At 43.9% G+C, this 25,993-nt stretch overlaps 2 protein-coding genes across 8 annotated transcripts in view; both read left to right on the top strand.

Moving 5' to 3' along the window:
• LOC106609564 (bridge-like lipid transfer protein family member 3B) overlaps positions 1–18,400 on the top strand; it is a 53,834-nt gene extending 35,434 nt beyond the window's left edge. For 4 of the 5 annotated variants that reach the window (XM_082977776.1, XM_082977778.1, XM_082977779.1 and 1 more), the window contains 7 exons: positions 3,866–4,038; positions 5,812–5,962; positions 6,233–6,289; positions 7,754–8,010; positions 8,078–8,186; positions 11,607–11,761; positions 15,493–18,400. In XM_082977776.1, coding sequence (XP_082833902.1) covers positions 3,866–4,038; positions 5,812–5,962; positions 6,233–6,289; positions 7,754–8,010; positions 8,078–8,186; positions 11,607–11,761; positions 15,493–15,621 — 1,031 coding nt within the window. In that variant the 3' untranslated portion in view covers positions 15,622–18,400. The remainder of the gene's footprint in view (positions 1–3,865; positions 4,039–5,811; positions 5,963–6,232; positions 6,290–7,753; positions 8,011–8,077; positions 8,187–11,606; positions 11,762–15,492) is intronic. The other variant, XM_082977777.1, reaches the window with a different exon arrangement.
• A 2,739-nt stretch (positions 18,401–21,139) lies between these two features.
• The window catches only part of anks1b (ankyrin repeat and sterile alpha motif domain containing 1B), a 332,396-nt gene continuing 327,542 nt past the window's right edge, over positions 21,140–25,993 (top strand). Inside the window, exon 1 of one of the 3 annotated variants that reach the window (XM_082977782.1) lies at positions 21,140–21,924. In XM_082977782.1, coding sequence (XP_082833908.1) covers positions 21,794–21,924 — 131 coding nt within the window. In that variant the 5' untranslated portion in view covers positions 21,140–21,793. The remainder of the gene's footprint in view (positions 21,925–25,993) is intronic. The other 2 variants (XM_082977781.1, XM_082977783.1) reach the window with 2 other exon arrangements.

Here is a 25,993-nt window from a genome sequence, read left to right on the forward strand (position 1 = left end):
AATAATGTTTCCATACTGATTTACCCACTTCATATGTATATACTGTATTGTAGTCATGGATCATCCTATATATTTACTTCTGTACAGACCTATTCATATTACTGTCCATACACACCGTTCACATACATATATTTATATTCCAGACTCGGGTCCGGAATCTATTTCCTGCCATTCTATCCATTTTGCTGTGGGGTTTTGTGTGTGTATTTAAATACTGTATTCTCAACATTGCGTACTTGTTTTACTGCATTGTTCGGAGCTACAGTTGAAGTCGGAAGTTTACATACACTTGGGTTGGAGTCATTAAAACTAGTTTTTCAACCACTCCATAAATTTCTTGTTAAGAAACTATAGTTTTGGCAGGTCGGTTAGGACATCTACTTTGTGCATGACACAAGTCATTTTTCCAACAATTGTTTACAGACAGATTTATTTCACTTATAATTCACTGTATAACAATTCCAGTGGGTCAGAAGTTTACATGCACGAAGTTGACTGTGCCTTTTAAACAGCTTGGAAAATTCCAGAAAATGATGTCATGGCTTTAGAAGCTTCTGATAGGCTAATTGACATCAGTTGAGTCAATTGACGTACCTGTGGATGTATTTCAAGGCCTACCTTCAAACTCAGTGCCTCTTTGCTTGGGAAAATCTAAAGAAATCAGCCAAGACCTCAGAAAAAAATTGTAGACCTCCACAAGTATGGTTCATCCTTGGGAGCAATTTTCAAATGCCTGAAGGTACCACGTTCATCTGTACAAACAATAGTACGCAAGTATAAACACCATGGGACCACACAGTTGTCATACCGCTCAGGAAGGAGACTCGTTCTGTCTCCTAGAGATGAACGTACTTTGGTGCGAAAAGTGCAAATCAATCCCAGAACAACAGCAAAGGACCTTGTGAAGATGCTGGAGGAAACGGGTACAAAAGTATCTATATCCACAGTAAAACGAGTCCCTTATCGACATGACCTGAAAGGCCGCTCAGCAAGGAAGAAGCCACTGCTCCAAAACCACCATAAAAAATCCAGACTACTGTTTGCAACTGCACATGGGGACAAAGATCATATTTTTTGGAGAAATGTCCTCTGGTCTGATGAAACAAAAATACAACTGTTTGGCCATAATGACCATCATGTTTGGAGGAAAAAGGGGGAGGCTTGCAAGCTGAAGAACACCATCCCAACCGTGAAGCACGGGGGTGGCAGCATCATGTTGTGGGGGTGCTTTACTGCAGGAGGGACTGGTGCACTTCACGAAATAGATGACATCATGAGGATGGAAAATGATGTGGATATAATGAAGCAACATCTAAAGACATCAGTCAGGAAGTTAAAGCTTGATCGCAAATGGGTCTTCCAAATGGACAATGACCCCAAGCATACTTCCAAAGTTGTGGCAAAATGGCTTAAGGACAACAAAGTCAAGGTATTGGAGTGGCCATCACAAAGCCCTGACCTCAATCCTATAGAACATTTGTGGGCAGAACTGAAAAGGCATGTGCGAGTAAGGAGGCCTACAAACCTGACTCTGTTACACCAGCTCTGTCAGGAGGAATGGGCCAAAATACACACAACTTATTGTGGGAAGCTTGTGGAAGGCTACCTGAAACGTTTGACCCAAGTTAAACAATTTAAAGGCAATGCTACCAAATACTAATTGAGTGTGTAAACTTCTGACCCACTGGGAATGTGATGAAAGAAATAAAAGCTGAAATGACTTCTCTCTGCTATAAATCTGACATTTCACATTCTTAAAATTAAAGTGGTGATCCTAACTGACCTAAGACAGGGAATTTTTACTAGGATTAAATGTCAGGAATTGTGAAACTGAGTTTAAATGTATTTGGCTAAGGTGTATGTAAACTTCCTACTTCAACTGTAGTAACTAACATAAGAATGTCACTGCACCCGCAAGAACATCTTCTAAACTGTGTATGCGATCAATAAACTTCGATTTGACGCGCGCACACACACACACACACACACACACACACACACACACACACACACACACACACACGGTTGAGCATGATTCTCCTCCAGGCTTTACAGGTCTGACTAGGTCTATCCATCATGTGCAGAGCTTGTCACTGTGCCTCAATTTACATTTTTTTGCATTATTTGGGGGTGTTTATAGGAGAAAATATTCCCGAAAATAGACATTTTACTCTTTTATTTGGCCTAAATATGGAGGGATAACTCCAGACTTAGTCCTGAGAATAAACCATGTTTCTATACATATTGAATGGCTTTTGAAGAGTTCTTTCTATTCCATAGTTTGTCCAGGTGATGGCAGTTGTGAGCTGATATGATCTATACCACAATAAAGATGTCCTCTCACTGTCAACTGCGTTTATTTTCAGCAAATGTAACGTGTAAATATTTGTATGAACATAAGATTAAACAACTGGGACATAAGCTGAACAAGTTCCACAGACATGTGACTAACAGAAATGGAATAATGTGTCCCTGAACAAAGGGGGGGGGGGGGGTCAAAATCAAAAGTAATAGTCAGTGTCTGGTGTGGCCACCAGCAGCATTAAGTTCTGCAGTGCATCTCCTCCTCATGGACTGCACCAGATTTGCCAGTTCTTGCTGTGAGATGTTACCCCACTCTTCCACCAAGGCACCTGCAAGTTCCCGGACGTTTCTGGGGGGAATGGCCCTCACCCTCCAATCCAACAGGTCCCAGACGTGCTTAATGGGATTGAGATCAGGGCTCTACGCTGGCCATGGCAGAACACTGACATTCCTGTCTTGCAGGAAATCACGCACAGAACGAGCAGTATGGCTGGTGGCATTGTCATGCTGGAGGGTCATGTCAGGATGAGCCTACAGGAAGGGTACCACATGAGGGAGGAGGATGTCTTCCCTGTAACACACAGCGTTGAGATTGCCTGCAATGACAACAAGCTCAGTCAGATGAGGCTGTGACACACCGCCCCAGACCATGACGGACCCTCCACCTCCAAATCGATCCCTCTCCAGAGTACAGGCCTCGGCGTAACGCTCATTCCTTCGACGATAAACGCGAGTCCGACCATCACCCCTGGTGAGACAAAACCGTGACTCGTCAGTGAAGAGTACTTTTTGCCAGTCCTGTCTGGTCCAGCGACGGTGGGTTTGTGCCCATAGGCGACGTTGTTGCCGGTGATGTCTGGTGAGGACCTGCCTTACAACAGGCCTACAAGCCCTCAGTCCAGCCTCTCTCAGCCTGTTGTGGACAGTCTGAGCACTGATGGAGGGATTGTGCGTTCCTGGTGTAACTCGGGCAGTTGTTGTTGCCATCCTGTACCTGTCCCGCAGGTGTGATGTTTGGATGTACCGATCCTGTGCAGGTGTTGTTACACATGGTCTGCCACTGCGAGGACCATCAGCTGTCTGTCCTGTCTTCCTGTAGCGCTGTCTTAGGGGTCTCACAGTACCGACATTGCAATTTATTGCCCTGGCCACATCTGCGGTCCTCATGCCTCGCAGCATGCGGGAATGTTCATGCAGATGAGCAGGGACCCTGGGCATCTTTCTTTTGGTGTTTTCAGTCAGTAGAAAGGCCTCTTTAGTGTCCTAAGTTTTCATAACTTTGATCTTAATTGCCTACCGTCTGTAAGTTGTTAGTGTCTTAACGACCTTTCTACAGGTGCATGTTCATTAATTGTTTATGGTTCATTGAACAAGCATGGGAAACAGTGTTTAAACCCTTTACAATGAAGATCTGAAGTTATTTGAATTTGTAAAAATCATCTGAAAGTCAGGGTCCTGAAAAGGGGACGTTTCTTTTTTTTGCTGAGTTTAGGTTTCTGTCTGGTATTGATCCATGTATTGGTAGCAGACCACCAATTTTTAATTCATTCTGTGTCCACAGACGACGTGTCCATCTCAGGCTTTAAGGATGTGGTGAGGGAGCAGAGTGCCACAGAAATTGCCAAGGAGGCAGCAGCAGTAGCGGCCATGGGCACAGGGGAGCAGGACGGTGCTGGCTCACCAGATACTGTCAGTGCCACCTCCCAGAGCATCGACGAACCCACCAAAGACATGGTAATACACACATGCACAGGAAATGTATGCTCACATTCAGGCATGGACACATGAACAGACACCGTGCTGTACACACACATGCATTCATGCACACTATACAATGCATTCAGAAAGTATTCAGACCCCTTGACTTTTTCCACATTTTGTTACGTTACAGCCTTGTTATAAAATGGATGAAACAGTTTTTTTTAACCTTTTTGCAAATGTATTAAAAATAAACTGATATTACATTTACATAAGTATTCAGACCCTTTACTCAGTACTTTGTTGAAGCACCTTAGGCAGCGATTATAGCCTCAAGTCTTCTTGGGTATGACGCTACAAGCTTGACACACCTGTATTTGGTGAGTTTCTAACATTCTCTGCAGATCCTCTCAAGCTCTGTCAGGTTGAATAGGGAGTGTCACTGCACAGCTTTTTTCAGGTCTCTCCAGAGATGTTCGATCGGGTTTAAGTCCGGGCTCTGGCTGGGCCATTCAAGGACATTGAGACTTGTCCCGAAGCCACTCCTGTGTTTTCTTGGCAGTGTGCTTAAGTTTGTTGTCCTGTTGGAAGGTGAACCTTTGCCCCAGTCTGAGAACCTGCTCCAGAGCACTCAGGACTTCATCAAGGATCTCTTTGTACTTTGCTACGTTCATCTTTGCCTTGTTCCTGACAAGTTTCCCAGTCCATGCTGCTGAAAAACATCCCCACAGCATGATGCTTCCACAAACATGCTTCACCGTAGGGATGGTGCCAGGTTTCCTCCAGACGTGACGCTTAGCAGTCAGACCAAGGAGTTCAATCTTGGTTTCATCAGACCACAAAATCTTGTTTCTCATGGTCTGAGTCTTTGGGGGGCCTTTTGGCAAACTCCAAGCGGGCTGTCATGTGCCTTTTTCTGAGGAGTGGTTTCCGTCTGGCCACTCTACCAAAAAGGCCTGATTGGTGGGGTGCTGCAGAGATGGTTGTCCTTCTGGAAGTTTCTCCTATCTCCACAGAGGAACTCTGGGTTCTTTGTCACCACCCTGACCAAGGCCCTTCTCCCCCGATTGCTCAGTTTGGCCGTGCGGCTATTTCTAGGAATAGTCTTGGTTGTTCCAAACTTCTTCCATTTAAGAATGATGGAGGCCACTGTGTTCTTGGGGACCTTCAATGCTGTAGAACTGTTTTGGTAGCCTTCCCCAGATCTGTGCCTCGACACAATTCTGTCTCAGAGCTCTACGGACAATCCCTTCGACCTCATGGCTTGGTTTTTGCTCTGACATGCACTGTCAACTGTGGGACCTTATGTACAGAGGTATGTGCCTCTCCAAATCATGTTCAATCAATTGAATTTACCACAGGTGAACTCCAAGTTGTAGAAACATCTCAAGGATGATCAATGGAAACAGGATGCACCTGAGCTCATTTTCGAGTTTCATAGCAAAAGGTCTGAATATTTATGTAAATAAAATATTTCTGTTTAATACATTTGCAAACAATTCTAAAAACCTTTTTTCTCTTTGTCATGAGGTATTGTGTGTAGATTGAAAATGTTTTATTTAATCCATTTTAGAACAAGGCTGTAACGTAACTAAATGTGGAGAAAGTCAAAGGGTCTGAATACTTTCCGAAAGCACTGTACATACATTTATACACACACATGCATGAGTACACATGAGCATTTTTCATTTCCTGAACTGTAATTTTACCCCACTTTCTGAATTGATTGAATTAACTTAGATTTTTATTAATTTTAGCAGACTCTCTTATCCAACTTAATGCCTCCCTCCCTCTCTCTCTCCCCCCCAGGTGTCGGTGCTGGTGCTGAAGGTGCGGTGTGTATGTGGGGGGATGGAAGTGCGAGGGGAGAGCACGGCTGTGTCTCTGGAGGTGGGCTGCGTCAGACCCACACAGCTGGGAAACGTCAGCCTCCGACAATACCTCAGCAACCGCAGCCTGGGTGAAGACACAGACGCATGCATAGACACAATGTATACTCCTACATACATACATGCATTGCATGCATGCATACATACATACATACATACATACATACATACATACATACATACATACATACATACATGTGGGATAGTACACACACATTGCAGTCACACATGCGCACAAACTGCAGTTTTGCTATTCCCCATTCTCTTGGAGTACTATCTATAGCTGGGTGAAGACTACACACTCCCAATTGACTTGGTTTACCCTTCCATAACTCTTACAGGTATGGTACCCACTGCTCACGGCAGCACTATTGTACCCCCTGCCCCAGGCAGCGAAGGTATGTGTGTGTGTGTGGAACATAAGCATGGGTAGGCAAACGCAAGCTTGCGCACAAGTGCTACTACCTGTTTGTGTTTCAGTGTGTCTCTGATTTCATCATTGGTATGAAATGACAGATAGTAATTAGTATTTTTGCTCCACCAAGCATGCTACACACGTTTGTTTTACTATCCTTGTGGGGACCAAACTATTGTTTCCCATTCAAAATCCTATTTTCTCTAACCACAAACCCTAATTGTAGCCCTGAACCAAACCCCTAAGCCTATAAATAGCCTTTTTACTTGTGGGGATCGGCAAAATGTCCACGTGATTTTCCTTGTTTTACTATCCTGGTGAGGACTTCTGGTTCCCACAAGGATAGTATAAACACAAACACACACACACGCACACAATGTGTGACTGCACTGTGTGTCTCAAGGGTGTGTGACTGCAGTGTATGCCTCAAGGGGGTGTGTGTGTGTAACTGCTGCAGTGAGACGGTGCATTAGCACTAATGGGGGTTTTGCTCCCTTTACCAGCTACATTAAACCCAGTGTCGGTATGTGTTTTTGTGGCACCACAGGTTGTGTGCATGTGTGTCTCCAGCATGTCACCTCCGTGTGTGAATATTTAAGAGGGGTTGGTGAGGTCCATATTTACCCACAGTACTATGAGGCAGTGCTCGCTCAGCTCCGCCGCCTCCCTCTTTCACAGAAGAGTAATCCCTCTCTCTCCCTCGGCTCCGCCTCCTTCCTCTTTCACAGAAGAGTAATCCCTCTCTCTCCCTCGGCTCCGCCTCCTTCCTCTTTCACAGAAGAGTAATCCCTCTCTCTCCCTCGGCTCCGCCTCCTTCCTCTTTCACAGAAGAGTAATCCCTCTCTCTCCCTCGGCTCCGCCTCCTTCCTCTTTCACAGAAGAGTAATCCCTCTCTCTCCGCTCGGCTCGGCCTCCTTCCTCTTTCACAGAAGAGTAATCCCCATCTCTCTCGCGCGCTCTCCTTTCCTACCCCGCTCTATATGTCTCGCTCTCCTTCTCAATCACTTTCTCATTATTTCTGTTTTTACCTCTTACCTTCTCTCACGTCTGCCATTTCCTCCCTCCATCTCTCCTTCCTTCCTTACTGAGGCAGTGACCGACGTGTTGTCGTTATATTAAAATGTGTGTCTGCGTGTGTGCAGCTGCTGTGGCACTTTACTGGCCTCTAAATAGTTTTATGGGATTAGTAACCCCACCCCCAGAAGGGCCCTTGCTTTACAAATTAGTCACACCTTAGAAATGGATTCATAGACTGGCGTCAGCAGTAAGGCAATGTCTGGTTGTATGCCTGCCAAGCGGCCATCGCTGAGCCGTTTCTTTGAGTTGTGGTTGCAGTGATTCTGTTTGTGTTGCAGCCAATCTATGCCTTCTCTTTTTAATGGGAATTGATTGATTACTGATGTTCTCTCCTCCCACTCCCCTCTCTCCTTCCTCCTTCCCTCGCTAGGTGGTGGTCTGGAGGCCAATTCAGACGGGACCACCCATCTCCCGGAGGTCAGGGCTCGGCTGGAGAGCGGGCCCTGTGCTGCCACCCACTCCCCCCTGGCCGAGACCAACGGTTTCCTCCAGCTGCGTCTCCACGGCTACCGGGCCAGCTTCCTCATGTCGTCGCTAAGGAACCTGGCTCACTTCCTGGAGGATGACTCCGCCCCCCAGGTCCTCCCGATGGAGATCAGCGTCAGGGACACACACATCGACCTGAAGGTGGGGATGAACACACACACACACACAAATTAACCACAGACACATTAACCTCTGTCCCCCTCTGCAGGATGATGGTCCCCGTGACAACCCGTCTGACCCTGATCCCACCCCCATCACCCTGCACATCGCCAACCTGCTCATCCACAGGACCGACGATGGAGCCTTCTCTATAGGGGGTGAGACACACACACACACACACACTGCCTCACTCATATATATATATATATATATATATATATATATATATATATATATATATATATACTGCCTTACACATTCACTCATATACAGTTGATGTCGGAAGTTTACATACACCTTAGCCTCCGTTTTTCACAATTCCTGACATTTAATCCTAGGAAAAATTCCCTGTCTTAGGTCAGTTAGGATCACCACTTTATTTTAAGAATGTGAAATTTCAGAATAATAGTGATTTATTTCAGCTTTTATTTCTTTCATTACATTCCCAGTGGGTCAGAAGTTTACATACACTCAATTAGTATTTGGTAGCATTGCCTTTACATTTTTTTACTTGGGTCAAACATTTCGGGTAGCCTTTCACAAGCTTCCCACAATAAGTTGGGTGAATTTTGGCCCATTCCTCTTGACAGAGCCGGTGTATCTGAGTCAGCTTTGTACGCCTCCTTGCTTGCACACGCTTTTTCAGTTCTGCCCACAAATGTTCTATAGGACTGAGGTCAGGGCTTTGTGATGGCCACTCCAATACCTTGACTTTGTTGTCCATAAGCCATTTTGCCACAACTTTGGAAGAATGCTTGGGGTCATTGTCCATTTGGAAGACCCATTTTCGACCAAGCTTTAACTTCCTGACTGATGTCTTGAGATGTTGCTTCAATATATCCACAATTTTCCATACTCATGATGCCATCTATTTTGTGAAGTGCACCAGTCCCTCCTGCAGTAAAGCACCCCCACAACATGATGCTGCCACCCCCGTGTTTCACGGGTGGGATGGTGTTCTTCGGCTTGCAAGACTCCCCCTTTTTCTTCCAAACATAACAATGGTCATTATGGCCAAACAGTTGTATTTTTGTTTCATCAGACCAGAGGACATTTCTCCAAAAAGTACGATCTTTGTCCCCATGTGCAGTTGCAAACCGTAGTCTGGCTTTTTTATTGTGGTTTTGGAGCGGTGGCTTCTTCCTTGCTGAGCGGCCTTTCAGGTTATGTCGATATAGGAATAATTTTACTGTGGATATAGATACTTTTGTACCGGTTTCCTCCAGCATCTTCACAAGGTCCTTTGCTGTTGTGGGATTGATTTGCACTTTTCACACCAAAGTACGTTCATCTCTAGGAGACAGAACGCGTCTCCTTCCCGAGCGGTATGACGGCTGCGTGGTCCCATGGTGTTTGTACAGATGAACCTGGTACCTTCAGGTGTTTGTAAATTGCTCCCAAGGATGAACCAGACTTGTGGAGGTCTACAATTTTCTGAGGTCCTGGCTGATTTCTTTTGATTTCCCTATGATGTCAAGCAAAGAGGCACTGAGCTAGAAGGTATGCCTTGAAATACATCCACACCTCCAATTGACTCAAATTATGTCAATTAGCCTATCAGAAGCTTCTAAAGTCATGATATCATTTTCTGGAATTTTACAAGCTGTTTAAAGGCACAGTCAACTTAGTGTATGTAAACTTCTGACCCACTGGAATTGTGATACAGTGAAATAATCTCTAAACAATTGTTGGAAAATGTACTTGTGTCATGCACAAAGTAGATGTCCTAACCGACTTGCCAAAACTATAGTTTGTTAACAAGAAATTTGTGGAGTTGTTGAAACACTTATGTTCGAGTCATTAAAACTAGTTTATGTAAACTTCCGACTTCAACTGTTTTGAGAATGACACAAATTAATTTTCAGTCTGCTGCCTCAGTGTCTTTAGATATTTTTTGTCAGATGTTACTATGGAATGCTGAAGTATAATTACAAGCATTTCATAAGTGTCAAAGGCTTTTATTGACAATTACATGAAGTTGATGCAGAGTGTCAATATTTGCAGTGTTGACCTTCTTTTTCAAGACTTCTGCAATCCGCCCTGGCATGCTGTCAATTAACTTCTGGGCCACATCCTGACTGATGGCAGCCCATTCTTGCGTAATCAATGCTTGGAGTTTGTCAGAATTTGTGGGGTTTTGTTTGTCCACCCGCCTCTTGAGGATTGACCACAAGTTCTCCATGGGATTAAGGTCTGGGGAGTTTCCTGGCCCTGGACCCAGAATATTGATGTTTTGTTCCCCGAGCCACTTAGTTATCACTTTTGCCTTATGGCAAGGTGCTCCATCATGCTGGAAAAGGCATTGTTCATCACCAAACTGTTCCTGGATGGTTGGGAGAAGTTGCTCTCGGAGGATGTGTTGGTACCATTCTTTATTCATGGCTGTGTTCTTAGGCAAAATTGTGAGTGAGCCCACTCCCTTGGCTGAGAAGCAACCCCACACATGAATGGTCTCAGGATGCTTTACTGTTGGCATGACACAGGACTGATGGTATGTCACAGGACAGATGGTAGCGCTCACCTTGTCTCCGGACAAGCTTTTTCCCGATGCCCCAAACAATCGGAAAGGGGATTCATCAGACAAAATGACTTTACCCCAGTCCTCAGCAGTCCAATCCCTGAACCTTTTGCAGAATATCAGTCTGTCCCTGATGTTTTTCCTGGAGAGAAGTGGCTTCTTTGCTGCCCTTCTTGACACCAGGCCATCCTCCAAAAGTCTTCGCCTCACTGTGCGTGCAGATGCACTCACACCTGCCTGCTGCCATTCCTGAGCAAGCTCTGTACTGGTGGTGCCCCGATCCCGCAGCTGAATCAACTTTAGGAGACGGTCCTGGCGCTTGCTAGACTTTCCTGGGCGCCCTGAAGCCTTCTTCACAACAATTATCCGCTCTCCTTCAAGAACTTCATGATCCGATAAATGGTTGATTTAGGTGCAATCTTACTGGGAGCAATATCCTTGCCTGTGAAGCCCTTTTTGTGCAAAGCAATGACGGCACGTGTTTCCTTGCAGGTAACCATTGTTGACAGACGAAGAACAATGATTCCAAGCACCACCCTCCTTTTGAAGCTTCCAGTCTGTTATTCAAACTCAATCAGCATGACAGAGTGATCTCCAGCCTTGTCCTCGTCAACACTCACACCTGTGTTAACGAAAGAATCACTGACATGATGTCAGCTGGTCCTTTTGTGGCAGGGCTGAAATGCAGTGGAAATGTTTTTTGGGGATTCAGTTAATTTGCATGGCAAAAAGGGACTTTGCAATTAATCTGATCACTCTTCATAACATTCTGGAGTATATGTAAATTGCCATCATACAAAGTGAGGCAGCAGACTTTGACACATTAATTTTCATTCTCAACTTTTGGCCACGACTGTACACACACACACACACACACACACACACACACACACACTGCCTCACTCTCTCTCACACACACACACACACAGTCTCACACATTCATACACATGCACACTGTCACACACCCTCCATCCCAACACCGTCTCATTTCATCATACAATGACATGCCTTTCAAGTTTATTTCTACCTTTCACCCACTCCCCACCCTCTGTTGTCACAGTGGAAAATGCGTCTGAGGCGGGGCCTAAGAAAGAAGTCCAATTGATTGACAGTGGTCTGTCTCCAGTCCCTGAGAGTGTGATCAGCAGCACTCCCAAGGCCACACAGACCCCCAGCCTATCTAGCCCTAGCACAACCCCCTCCGATAAAGAACAGGTGAGTAGTCCACACACACACCACCCATTCGTCCAGGGCCTAAAATGAACACCCGCCACCTGCCAAATGAGGGTCGATTTTGGTATTGGCAGGTAAGAATGTCTATTTACACCAGCCACGTTGGCGAGGGGTCAGGGCTCCACAGTGCAAGCATTTCACTCTCATTTGTGAATAAAAATAGGCAAGTATGATCACATGTAAAATAAATACTGTATTTGTTTTCAAATTATTTCCACCGCTTTGTTTCATAGCTTGTAAATGAATCGCACAAAGTCAAAACTGCAAATCCTATGTAGCCTATTCCACTTTGCGCTGCAACACCGCATGTGAAGAGCTGAGTGAAATATTAATTTTTCGAAGCGCTGTGCACAGGCATAAAAGTTGGTCAAATTTACTTGAAACAAAAGTCTACTGAAGTGAGACGTTGTGTTTCTCGGCTGTTTACATTGTTTTGTTCACAAGCTAGGTTGTTTTTCTATGTTTGAGTTTCAACTGCTCGGGAAGCGAAGATGATGCTTCTACTAGTCAGACTCAATCTCACTGCCACAAACATGACTGGAGTAGTGTTACCATGGTAACCTCCGGCCCTTAACCTCTATGGGCTAGGTGGGACGCAAGCGTCCCACCCGTGGTGCACTCCATCAACAGCAGGTGCATTTCAAGAGCGGCAAATTTGAATCCAAATAAATGTCAAAATTCAAATTTTTCAAACATACAACTATTTTACACCCTTTGAAAGATAAACATCTCCTTAATCTAACCACGTTTTACGATTTCAAAAAGGTTTTACGGCGAAAGCATAAATTTAGAGTATGTTAGGACAGTACATTTACAAGAGTTGTGTGTAATGTTTTGTCAATTCAAAGACAGGGTCACCAAAACCATAAAACCAGCTAAAATGATGCACTAACCTTTTACAATCTCCATCAGATGACACTCCTAGGACATTATGTTAGACAATGCATGCATTTTTAGTTCTATCAAGTTCATATTTATATCCAAAAACAGCGTTTTACTATGGCATTGATGTTGAGGAAATCGTTTCCCTCCAATAACCGGCAGTCAAGTCAGCACCACAAATTAAATAATTAAAATTAGAAAACATTGGTAAAATATTATATTGCCATTTAAAGAATTATAGATTTACATCTCTTGAACGCAATCAACTTGCCAGATTTAAAAATAACCTTACTGGGAAATCACACTTTGCAATAATCTGAGCACTGCGCCCAGAAAAATACGCGTTGCGATACAGACTAGTCGTCATGTTGGGGAGATCTAAAATCGAAAATACTATGTAAATAATCCATTACCTTTGATTCTCTTCATCAGATGTCACTTCCAGGTATCACAGGTCCATAACGAATGTAGTTTTGTTCAAAAAAGCTCATTTATGTCCAAAAATCTCTGTCTTGTTAGCACATGATCTAAGCCCGCCGGACTTCACTTCATGAACGAGGGGAAAAAATATATTTACGTTCGTTCAAACATGTCAAACGTTGTATAGCATAAATCATTAGGGCCTTTTTTAACCAGAACATGAATAATATTCAAGGTGGACGAATGCATTCTCTTTTATAACGTATTGGAACGAGGGTACCCAACATGAACTCGCGCGCCAGGTGTCTAATGGGCCATCATCGTTCCATGGCTCTTGTTCGGTCAGATCTCCCTCCAGAAGACTCAAAACACTTTGTAAAGGCTGGTGACATCTAGTGGAAGCAATAGGAAGTGCCAAAATATTCCTCAGCCCCTGTGTTTTTCAATGGCATAGGTTTAAAGGTAATACACCACATCAGGTATCCACTTCCTGTCAGAAAATGTCTCAGGGTTTTGCCTGCCAAATGAGTTCTGTTATACTCACAGACACCATTCAAACAGTTTTAGAAACTTTAGGGTGTTTTCTATCCATATATAATAAGTATATGCATATTCTAGTTACTGGGTAGGATTAGTAACCAGATTAAATCGGGTACATTTTTTTATCCAGCCGTGCAAATACTGCCCCCTAGCCCTAACAGGTTAAAGGGGCAGGTGAAAATCTTTGTCTCATCTGTGATATTTTGTGTGTGTGTGTGTGTGTGTACTCAAATCACATTCAATTAAAACCTCTTAGGGATGGGGGGCAGTATTTTCACGGCCGGATGAAAAACCCACCCAAATTAAACTGCCTGTTACTCGGGCCCAGGAGGTAGGATATGCATATAATTAGTACAGTTGGATAGGAAACACTCTGAAGTTTCTAAAACTGTTTGAATGATGTCTGTGAGTATAACACAACTCATATGGCAGGCAAAAACCTGAGAGAAATCCAACCAGGAAGTGGGAAATCTGAGGTTGTAGTTTTTTCAAGCGATTGCCTTTACAGTGACTTAGGGTTCATTTCGCACTTCCTAAAGCTTCCACTAGATGTCAACAGTCTTTGGAACCTTGTTTGAGGATTCCATGGTGAATTTGAAGGGAATAACAGCCCAAGGAAGTAGGTGTCCCATTATATGGCATGGGTTCAGTCACGCGCAGAGACTTGGGAGCGAGCTGAGTTCATATTCATTCCTAAAGAGAACGGATAGGTCTGGTTGGAATTTTATTGAAGATGTATGTTCAAAACAACCTAAGGATTGATTCTATACATCATTTGACATGTTTCTACAAACTGTAGTATAACTTTTTTGACTTTGTCTGGACTAAGTAAGCACGCGCGTTGTGGATTTGGATAGTGAACCTAACGCGCGAACAAAATGGATGTATTTGGACATAAATATAAACTTTATCAAACATTTATTGTGGAGCGCCTTCTGATGAAGATAATCAAAGGTAAGTGAATATTTATAATGTAATTTCTTAGTTTTATTGACTCAAATGGCGGGTTTCTGTTTGCTTGTTGTTGGTGTCTTCTGGGCTGTACTCAGATTATTGCAAATTGTGCTTTCGCTGTGAACCTTTTTTGAAATCTGACAAAGAGGTTACATTTAGAAGTGTATCTGTAATTCTGTGCATAACACTTGCATATTAATCAAAGTTTATGATGAGTATTTCTGTAATATGTGTGCTCATTCACCGGGGGGTTTGGAGGGAAAACATTTCTGAACATTACGCGGCAATGTAAAATGGGGTTTTTGGATATAAATATGAACTTTATCGAGCAAAACATACATGTATTGTGTAACATGAAGTCCTATGAGTGCCATCTGATGAAGATCATCAAAGGTTAGTGAATATTTTAGCTGTATTTCTGGTTTTTGTGATGCATCTAGATGCTTGGAAAATGGCTGTGGCTTTTCTTGTTTATGTGGTGTCCTAACATAATCTGTTTTGCTTTCGCCGTAAAGCCTTTTTGAAATCGGACAATGTGGTTAGATTAAGGAGAATCTTATCTTTAAAATGGTGTATAATACTTTGTATGTGTGAAATTTTAATTATGAGATTTTTGCTGTTTTGAATTTGGCGCTCTGATTTTTCACTGGCTGTTGTCAAATCAATCCCGCTAACGGGATTCACGTGTTAATAAGGGGTCACTAACAACAATATACCACATTACTTCTTTCTAGTAATGCATTTGTTTTGGATACATTACAAACCACGCTTTTTGGTTTTGTTTGTGTAATTTTAGCAGGGGGGAAATATTTTGGTTGGTAAAAAATCTGACTGGCTGGTGGACCAAAAATAAAATGTTATGCCCTGCACTCTTTCATAGGAATTTAACCAACACCCTCTCTTCTGTTTATCCCTAGCTGCTGATAGAGGAGAACGAGTGTTTGAAACTGGAGCTTTCCAAAGCCAAGATGGCTCTAGCTGAGGCCCAAATGGAGAAGGACTCCCTGTTGCACCGCATGAAGAGTCTCAAAGTGAACAGCAGCTAGGGTAGTCCAACAGAGGCCCAGTGACCACCAATCTGCAGTGCTGCATATCACCACAGGGGGGAAGCAGAGAGGGGTGCTGGATACTGGAGCTACTTGATATAGCATCACACAAGTATTATTCAAGCATCAGCCAGGTCATTCAAGCCTGTTCTGATGAAGGGCTGGTCGCCTAATAACTAGACCACACACACACACACACACACACACACACACAGTCCATGAAGTCTACTCCTTAACACACACACACGCAGTCCCTGAAAACCAGAGAGGGGGGCTACTTTTTCACTTCAGCCCACCTACCATCCTCATCCCTACACCCCCCAGTAGAGGAACTGGAGAGTGGACTGTGTTAGACTTTCATCCCCTCCTCGATACAGTGCTGCCGTGTCATCCCTGGGCTGGGACTAGGACTGCAGTACACATGCTTGTTTTACATGATTATTGTGCTTGTTTTGAGTTGCTCTCTTTATGCAGTAAATTAGTGTTCAGTCTCTCCAGTAATCCGACTCTGCAAGCCAAGCAGCCTCCTAAATATGGGAGCGTAAGGAGGGATGAAGGGGAGAGGGATGGGACGAATCTAAATTAAACAGCCCTCAAGTGGGATGGCGGGGCTAGGGAGGTGTGGTGGGAGTCCTGAATGTTAGTCTTGGGGGAAAAGTTTCCCTCCCTGAATCGATACCTTAAATAGGAGAAACAATGCAAAAATGTGCAACTTTATCAAGCATATTCTATATGTAATATGACCTTTTATGGGAGGGGCTTGCCTGGTTGGGTGGGGTGAGACACTGAATGTCATATCTTTGGAGGAATGTCTCAAAAATAGACTTATTTTGCACTGCGCTGAAACCGAACATGTAATTTGGTGCTTATGAAAAAAATGTATCTAGCACTTAACCAATTGTACTTGGAGTGTGTATGGTAATGTACTTATGATGGGCAAAGCGTACACACTGTTTTCTACAGAATTCTGAATGGTTGTGCAGTGTGTGTTTTCAACATGTATTTGTCATGTAACTAAAACAAGCATTTCATTTCATTGAAAAGGAAAATATACAATTATATATTCACATTTACTTTTCTTCCATTCAATCTAGTTGTCTACAATGCCCATAATGTCCCATTGCACAGTTTTTTTCCCCTTACTTTTCTACATGTAAATAGCTAGTGGTGTGTCCAGCACTTTTGAACGACATTCACTGTAAATACGATCCCTGTACGAAAGCATCGTCCAATCCGGTTGAGAACACTATCCTGTCATCTCTCGATCATCCAATGAGTGGAAAGAACATTAATATGGAAAGCAAGTTACCATCTCTTTTCTCCTATGAGGATCAAGCCTGGGGTGTATTCATTATTCGGATTCCTTTACAAAATGTATTTTCTGTTCAAAACATTTTGCAACTAAAAACATTTACTCCAAACGGAAAACGCTTTGCAACGATTGGACAAATTCAGGTAGGACCCTCCCCTCGTTGGTTCCGTTTGTGTTGTTTAGTTCCTCGAGTAAATTGTTTCCGTTGCAAAACGTTTTTTGCAAAGGTCTGTGACTAATGAATACAGCTCTCACCTTGCCTCTGCCGGGCACAACAACCTGACGATCTGGTTTGAAGGGGAAATGGGAAAGAGAGCCTGTGACGCGACTTCCACTTTTGGACATTAAGATGGAGCGTTACCTTGTTATCTCCTCCTCCACATGTACTGGATTGGTTGAATGGTGCAGAAGAGAACCTCCCTGACTCCTCCCCCCCCCCCCCCCCCCCCCCCCCCCCCTTCTCGTCAAGATTTGTTGTAAAGGATCCAGTTTCAGGCGTTTATTTTACGCCTGCTACGTTAGGTAACTCCTCCCAATGCAGGAGGGGAAACAGGCATGTGCTTTTCTGTGCGTGCATTCTAGATTTGCATAATCCTACATGTGTAGTTTTTCACCCACGTGAAGTCGTGCCCATATCTGCTGTTCCATGCTTGTCTTTTGGGGAAGCCTTGGGGGAGTGTTGTAGAATAGAGCTTTAGTTCCCCTTTGGAGTGTGCTTTTGGCTCACACACAGAATTTAGTCAGAAGGCAGTTCTGTCTGAAGCATCACGTTTTACACAGGGACGTTTCCAGTAGTAGCATGAGATTTGCTGACAGATTACAATGGTTTGCCTCTCTTTAAAGGTGTAGTCTGCAGGTTCTCTGTCCCGTATGGCAATAAGTAAAAACACAACTACCCTAAAACAAAACCGAAGAAGGTAAAGGTAGTTTTCTGTTTACACCAACTATGGCAACTGGTCTTTCTTTGGTTTTCACAGGCAGGCTCACTCGAATGACCCCATCCTAGTCCTTCAAAAAGGGTTTGGGTTTGGGAATACATCATTTTTCTACTTTAAAGAGCTTAAAACTATCCAAATTGTGGACCTAGCTCAGCCTAGTCCAGTCCAGCTGAATGTCTTTCCAAGCTGCGCTGTCCGCTCTCTCTGCCTTGAGACGATGCTGGTTCACTTACCTGCTCAACACTGACAAGACTTGAATGGCTGTTAGGATTTGAATGCTTGATTGTATTTTAAAGGCTGCCCTCCCCGGAGTTTCTAACTTTCTCATCCACTTCCTGGTCCGAATGGACCCGTCCCCTCATTACAATAGCTCCTCCCTTGACCTGCTCAGCTGCTCTTCTCCTGGGAGCTCCGCCTCCTGAGAACTTGTGTACAAAAAGAAAATGATTTGTAATAATTGTCTGTCGAAGCTGCTGAGCTACTGATGAAAATAAAAAGATATCCAATAAAAAATATTTCTCAGTTGTCATACTGTTCTACTTGACTTCCTTGCACTAACACTTGTCTGTTCTTACTAGCAATGATTATGCTGATAGCTTCTCTGAGGGAACTTTTACTTACAATGATTGTGATGTGGTTGTTTTACCGATCTACCTTAAAGGGCAATTCCAACCTAATTTTCATTGTCTCCAGCACAATACCAGTGTCTACATATGTGAAAATTGCGCATTTCTATGTTTTGTAGAGAGAAATATGTATGTTAAAAGTTCTGCCCAATGACATCAAAAGTAAATAGATTTTTTAAAAGTGATTTTCAAACATGTAGACACAGGTATGTTGATTGCAATAATGAATATGAGGTTGAAACGTGGTGGAATTGCCCTTTTTTAGTTGAATTCACTAAGTCCCTCTGGGGGGAAAAGGTATCAGATAAATGATATATGTAATTCTTATGAAACATAGGCAGATAACCTTGGGTGTGCACCATCTACTGAATTGTGGAGGGTTTAAACCTGGTGCATCTGGCCAAGGGAACTTCCACCAGTCCACTAACGGGACAGAGCAAACACTTCCATGGGAGGAGTGGATGGATGAAGCCTACCAAATGAAGCTGCTGAAAGTATCAGACATTGACAAGGGATTGAAGACCAAGTGTCTACCAGTGGAGGGCACCGCTGTGAAGGGCACTGAAGATTCTGCACTGAGGAGTAAAGGGAGAAGAGTGAAAGGCCTGCCACATAGATAGACAGGAGGCAAGGCTCAATCTCTATGTATTCATGACTCCTCACATCCTAGGCCAGGAGTAATCAAATCCTACCCTGGTGGTCCAGAGTGCTGCTGTTTTTTTGTTCTACCTGAGAATGAATTGCACCACCTGGTGTCCCAGGTCTAGAGGAGAAAAAAGCAGTGGAACTGGCTTAGAGGTCCAGATTTAAATTTGAGGGTTGTAGAGTATCGCCTGGTCTCATTCTCAAACGTATTGAAGGGGATGGTGCAAGATCCCTCCTCTCAGGCTTTCTCCAGTGTTTTTTGAAAAGGAATTGAGAAAAGATTAACTGAAAAAGAGCCAGAGAAGGCGTTTCAATAGCTCTGGCTTAAGTGGGAGGAGCAGTGGACAAGCCACCGGGCTCAGATCGGGCCAGATCAACACGATGGGCGCACCCTTCAGAAGGTGTAGTTAACTGCAGCGAAACACCTTATGCAGCGGGGACTTCCCCTGATGAGCGAGGAGCAACAAAAACCACTGTTTGCAGATCAAAATAATGGCCCTGTGGTAAGCAGTCTAGCACATATTAAATGTGCTAGACTGCTTATAGTAGTTAATTGTGGTCAGGTCTTTCGAATCCGAGTAGTCAAGGAGAGGACATGGATGGATTGAGACACAGCCCTTACTGTCCACTGTTGTGTATGCTGCCAACGTCCTTGATGAAGACAGAAAAGCAGTCCAAGTCTGACATCTACTGGTAGGTATGGGTATTGACTGTAGGTTCCCCTGTAGTCACCCAGAGCCACTTCAATAGTCAAATGTTGCAGATAGAAATGCCATGAAAATAGCCAAGATGACTCCTTATTGTATGTGTCAGAGACAAACGTCGTTTTTTTAAAAGCATATTTTGATCTGAATGTTCCAAAACGTTTCGTCTTGCTGAATGCGCCCCTTGCTGTGGTTTTGTCATATAATCCAGTTCAAAATCAGAAAGGAGAAGAGTAGAAAATGAAAAGATAGACATCATTTAATAGGTTTGACTCGTTTTGAAGCACACATTTCTCCTCTCATCTATCTACCAATGAAATGACCGAATGACAGCTAAACAATGGAGTGAAACAAGGACTGTTTTGTATGTGTCTGTGGTTCTGCTATGGAATAGATTTGGCTCATGAGATCAGCTTCACTGCTCTCCCCCGACAGTCAGATTGTAGTATCTCTATCCAACACCCGATGGGGCTGCAGCTGCTTCTCTCTCTCTCTGGCAAGGAGATTCCTCACCTCCCTCTCGTTTAGTAGGCTATATGACGTCCTATTCTCTATGTTTTTCTCCATCACCCTCCCTCTCTCAATAGGACATTCTTCGCTTCCCAGCAAGACAGGAAGCAATGCACTGAGCTCACATCAGAGGTGCAGACAGGAGCCAGGGCACTATCACACAGCTGTGTGTGTGTGTGTGTGTGTGTGTGTGTGTGTGTGTTCCTTAATTTACATCATTCCTAATTAACCGATAGTGAACTAGTCAATACTTGTGTATTCTCTGCAGGTCACCGAGTGGCGGTCTAAGACACTGCATCTCAGTGCTAGAAGCGTCACTACAGACCCTGGTTCGATTCCGGGCTGTATCACAACCGGCCGTGATTGGGAGTCCCATAGGGCGGTGCACAATTGGCCCAGTGTTGTCCGGTTTTGGGGAGGGTTTGGCCAGAGTAGACCGTCATTGTAAATAAGAATTTGTTCTTAACTGACCTAGGTAAATAAAGTTTAAATACAACATTTTAAAATCTTCTGGCAAGGGAGGAAGAGATTGACAAAGGGGGTGTGTCTCAATCCAAGCCTGTCAATGGACAGAGCAGACCATTAAAAAACATGGGTCTCTTGCTTGTTTTGTCATACAAACAGGTGGCATAGACCAAGGCTGCTATTATTTCTACTATATAGCCCATATTTCTGTTTTACAACGTCCACTGATTTATGTATTTTGGACGGTTATCTTGATAAACCAATAATAATGTTATTCGCTCAATAGTGGAATATACAAATCGACATTCCTCCTAAAACTGACTGCTATCCGAATATAGGAGCCTTTTCATATAACCTGTGACTTTCTTAAATTAGCAAATGAATAACAAAGCCTTTTCGTCTCCGGTTGGTGCTGTAACCCGCCATCCACGCCCATACTGTACAACGCTGGATTAGGCAGGATAGCACTAGGCACTGTGGCGAGTGCGGTTCGAAGAAAGTGGAGAACTGCGAGAAATAAAGAGGGAGCGATTGGGATGCTACAATAACAGACAGACATACAACGAGAGGACACGACACAGCGTGTTTGTTGGGCTACACGAAGAGAGAAGAGAGGAAAAAATAGCCGAGAAGAGAGCGAGTGGCGGTCTGGGTTTGGCAACCGGCTTGTTCGTAGTTCCCTCGAGCCAGCTGCAGCAGGCAGCACCGTGCAAAATGCGCTATTTACGGTTCCTCATTCCTGCGTTCGGTTCGACAATGGACTCGTACTGCAACTGAGCCTGCCAACCTTGCAGCACACCGCGGACGGTAACCGACCCATTTGAGGGAACGCTTACTGCAACATGCAGTAAAAAGAACACACTGAGATGTTTTTTCACAAGATACAGTGAAGGGGGATCCCCACCGCCGTCATTCTCTTTCTACATACCGGTTTTGGATTATAAATCCGGGATTAGAAGAAGTTCGGTCGGGATGGGAAAGGAACAAGAACTACTAGAAGCGGCCCGGACCGGGAATGTGGTCCTGGTGGAGAAATTACTGAGTGGGAAAAGGGGAATCCTGGGGACAGCCTCGGGCTCCATACCTCTGCCAAACCTACTGAGGTAAACGAAGTCGTCAACATACATTTTCATGTCATGAATTGCCTTGTTGGATTGCCTTGTTGATACTACTATTGACATACTTCTACGTTGAAAAAGATGGGCTGTTGCGCCAAAGTTGGAGCATAGCACTTTTACGCAAACTGACATGTCATGAGACCAATTACTTTATGTGAATTCAGGAAAGCCTGGTTGTAGTCTTTGTGTCCGAGAAGGGGCTTTGCGTTAGATATAAACTTGGCGCACAAACTGTGCATAACATTGGCTACATCAATCTTGACAGCTGTCTAATTGTTGTGCACTTTTACACTGACCCTGGCTATACATTATAATGATGCATGGTTTCGTTCTGAAGGTGGTATTACCAGCAATGACCTGTAGCCTAATACGCATATCAATTGCCACTTGCTACTGCAAGTGTTGATGTTACATTGTAGTTACAATTTCAACCTGGTCTCGGAGCAATTAGTATGGTTTGGGACGTTCTTTTGTATCCCTCCGTTTAGTAGGATATGTTACGTTCTCCAATCCGTATGATATGTTACAAATCAAATTGCATTAATTTCTGTCTTAAGTAACCAGACCATTCTTACATAGAGTATCATACGACTTGGAGGTACCCCAAAATATGTCTACTATGTTACCTCTAGTCGGAGCAACCAGCATGAATATTTTTGGCATTGATCAGTAGCCTAAACACTCAGTGCCTATTGAGGGCCTGTTGAAGGCCTCATGGTGTGTAGACCTATGCCAGTGTGCTGTCATTGATACATTAAATAGGCAACTATTAAATGACCATAACATAGTCCAAGTGTTTGTGATATGTTGCTGAATGGCTGGCGGTATGTTATGCTGTAACCTCATAAAAGGATAGTCTTTCAGGCCAAAACGGAACCTTTAGCCTCTATAAAGACAACTTTAGACGGTGAAAATAGTCCCTTTCCTCCAGGCCTCTCCTTCTATCAGTAAAGAAGAGAGGACTGAGAGAGGTGATCAGTTAGATCAAAGGACCGGGCGTACGGGAGGAGTATCACCTCAGGCCGTGCAGCGGTGCTTTGCTTTTACAGCCGTGTTGAGGTGCACTGATGGGAGAGAGGGAGGAACAAGACAGTTGAAGATGGGAAGGGCGTCCGCCTAATGAAGGAAGAGAGAATTGGAAGCAAGAGGGAGGGGGAGCATGGGAACTGTGTGTTTGTGCATGCGCGTGCTTAAACTGCACGTGAAGAGATGGAGCTAAATTGTAGGCTTGTACATCACTATGGCAACAGCCTCCAGGAACAATAAAAACACCAATATTTACATCTTACAGTTAAATTAGGAAAAGGAATCAAACAACAAAATGTACATATCAACTGCCATGTGGCACAGTATTTGGAAGTTTCATTTTGTACCAGTTCCACAAGACTGCTGGTGTCAAATGTAATGTTTGGATAGGCCTGTGCTATGTATTCCTAGCACAGGCTTCCTTTGACTGAAAATGGTGTCCCTGAGGAACTATTTTGTGTGTGTTCTACTGGGTTACACTGAAAGTTGGGCTTTTATTGGGTCGATGCAAGGTAATGGTCCATGCAGTCAAGTCTGTGTAACAGTGGGTGGTCAATACACTGTCCATCTGGACAAGGTTTTGTAAACCACCTCAGGCTTATTCCCTGACTCATAAAAGTGTGTGTCAAACGGAAGGTGGAGGGTTCTATTAGGGTAAGTAATGTTTGGGGAGTTTTCTTAGGGAGACAATGATGCATATTCCCCCATCTTGAGGCTCGAGTCATTCAGAACATTCCAAAGCTGTGAGGCCCTTTTCCAGAACTTCTCAGCACCACATAGTGGGACGCTGTACGAGGTCATAGTTCAGGTGTACCAGCTGTACGCGGTCATAGTTCAGGTGTACCAGCTGTACGCGGTCATAGTTCAGGTGTACCAGCTGTACGCGGTCATAGTTCAGGTGTACCAGCTGTACGCGGTCATAGTTCAGGTGTACCAGCTGTACGCGGTCATAGTTCAGGTGTACCAGCTGTACGCGGTCATAGTTCAGGTGTACCAGCTGTACGCGGTCATAGTTCAGGTGTACCAGCTGTACGCGGTCATAGTTCAGGTGTACCAGCTGTACGCGGTCATAGTTCAGGTGTACCAGCTGTACGCGGTCATAGTGCAGGTGTACCAGCTGTACGCGGTCATAGTGCAGGTGTACCAGCTGTACGCGGTCATAGTGCAGGTGTACCAGCTGTACGCGGTCATAGTGCAGGTGTACCAGCTGTATGCGGTCGTTGTTGATTATGTTATGTTAACTTCTGCATGTATCAGCGCCTGGTTTTATGTAGAGGCACAGTCATGATGAAGATGGATTTGTGACTGTAGGCCTATTATGTAATCAGTTATTACAGTGATGACTAGCGTTACCACATGACAATAATGCTCGTCCTTTACAATGTGGGAAATGATGAGGATGATTGTGTGGTGAAAGAAGGAACATTTTAAAAGCCAACACGTGCCAGATATGTTGAACACTCCAGCTACACAGGAGAGTCAAGTACTGGTTATTGTCGGTGCTTGCTATCGTTACTCCTTGTTCTAGTGGCCACTGTCACTGAAGGGGTTCTACAATTGCACAGACACAGAGAGAACCCCCTTTGATCAGCGTGTGGCTGAGAGTACAGTATGTCATCCTGTTCCACAAACAAACAGTGCTGAAGTGATGTGAGAAGAGGTGGTGATTCTCAGAGGACACACACACACACACACACACACACAGCAGTGATCTGCTCAAGGCTCCAACACAAGCAGCAGAACACATAAAAAATAAACACAGGGGAGGCTTGTCTCTGTCGCTCTGTGCCAGTTTAAACAGGGAGATTGATGGAGAGACAGATACTGTTTGCGTGCGTCTGTATTTTCTGTGTTCTGTTGCTTGTGTTGGAATCTTAAGCAGATCACTAACCCAGAATGGTGTGTGTGTGTGTACACTAAGAAATGTCCTTGTTTTTGAAAGAAAAGCTAAAACATTTTTGTCCATTTAAAATAACATCAAATTGATCAGAAATACAGTGTAGACATTGTTAATGTTGTAAATGACTATTGTAGCTGGAAATGTTTTAATGGAATATCTACATAGGTGTACAGAGGCCCATTATCAGCAACCATCACTCCTGTGTTCCAATGGCACGTTGTGTTAGCCTTGTAAAATGATAAACTTGGATTAGCTAACTGATAATTAGAAAACCCTTTTGCAATTATGTTAGCACAGCTGAAAACTGATTTAAAGAAGCAATAAAACTGGCCTTTAGACTAGTTGAGTATCTGGAGCATCAGCATTTGCGGGTTCGATTGCAGGCTCAAAATGGCCAGAAACAAATAACTTTCTTCTGAAACTCGTCAGTCTGTTCTTGTTCTGAGAAATGAAGGCTATTCCATGCGAAAAATTGCCAAGAAACTGAAGATCTCGTACAACGCTGTGTACTACTCCCTTCACAGAACAGTGCAAACTGGCTCTAACCAGAATAGAAATAGGAGTGAGAGGCCCCGGTGCACAACTGAGCAAGAGAACAAGTGCATTAGAGTGTCTAGTTTGAGAAACAGACGCCTCACAAGTCCTCATATGGCAGCTTCATTAAATAGTACCCGCAAAACACCAGTCTCAACGTCAACAGTGACGAGGCGACTCCGGGATGCTGGCCTTTCCAGGCAGAGTTCCTCTGTCCAGTGTCTGTGTTCTTGTGCCCATCTTAATCTTTCCTTTTTATTGGCCAGTCTGAGATATGGCTTTTTCTGTGCGACTCTGCCTAGAAGGCCAGCATCCCGGAGTCCCCTCAACACTGCAATTTCACACATAGAGAGATAGTGATTGGTCCTCGCTCATTTTCCCAGTATGTATCACTCTATAAAGACCAGAGAGTAAATAACACCAAATGCTGTTTATTGTCTGTAATAGTTTCTCACCACAACACTCAGAATTGGTCTTATTATAACACTTAGAATCAGTAATAAATGTCACTTTTTCCCACCACAGCAGCACTCATGGTGTAGTGGACCACTAGACTGAACCTCTAGCCTTGGCAGGCCAACACACATATGTGTG

The sequence above is a fragment of the Salmo salar genome, chromosome 07 (genome assembly GCF_965601325.2).
Source record: "Salmo salar chromosome 07, fSalSal1, whole genome shotgun sequence".
In the NCBI taxonomy this organism is placed as follows: domain Eukaryota; kingdom Metazoa; phylum Chordata; class Actinopteri; order Salmoniformes; family Salmonidae; genus Salmo; species Salmo salar.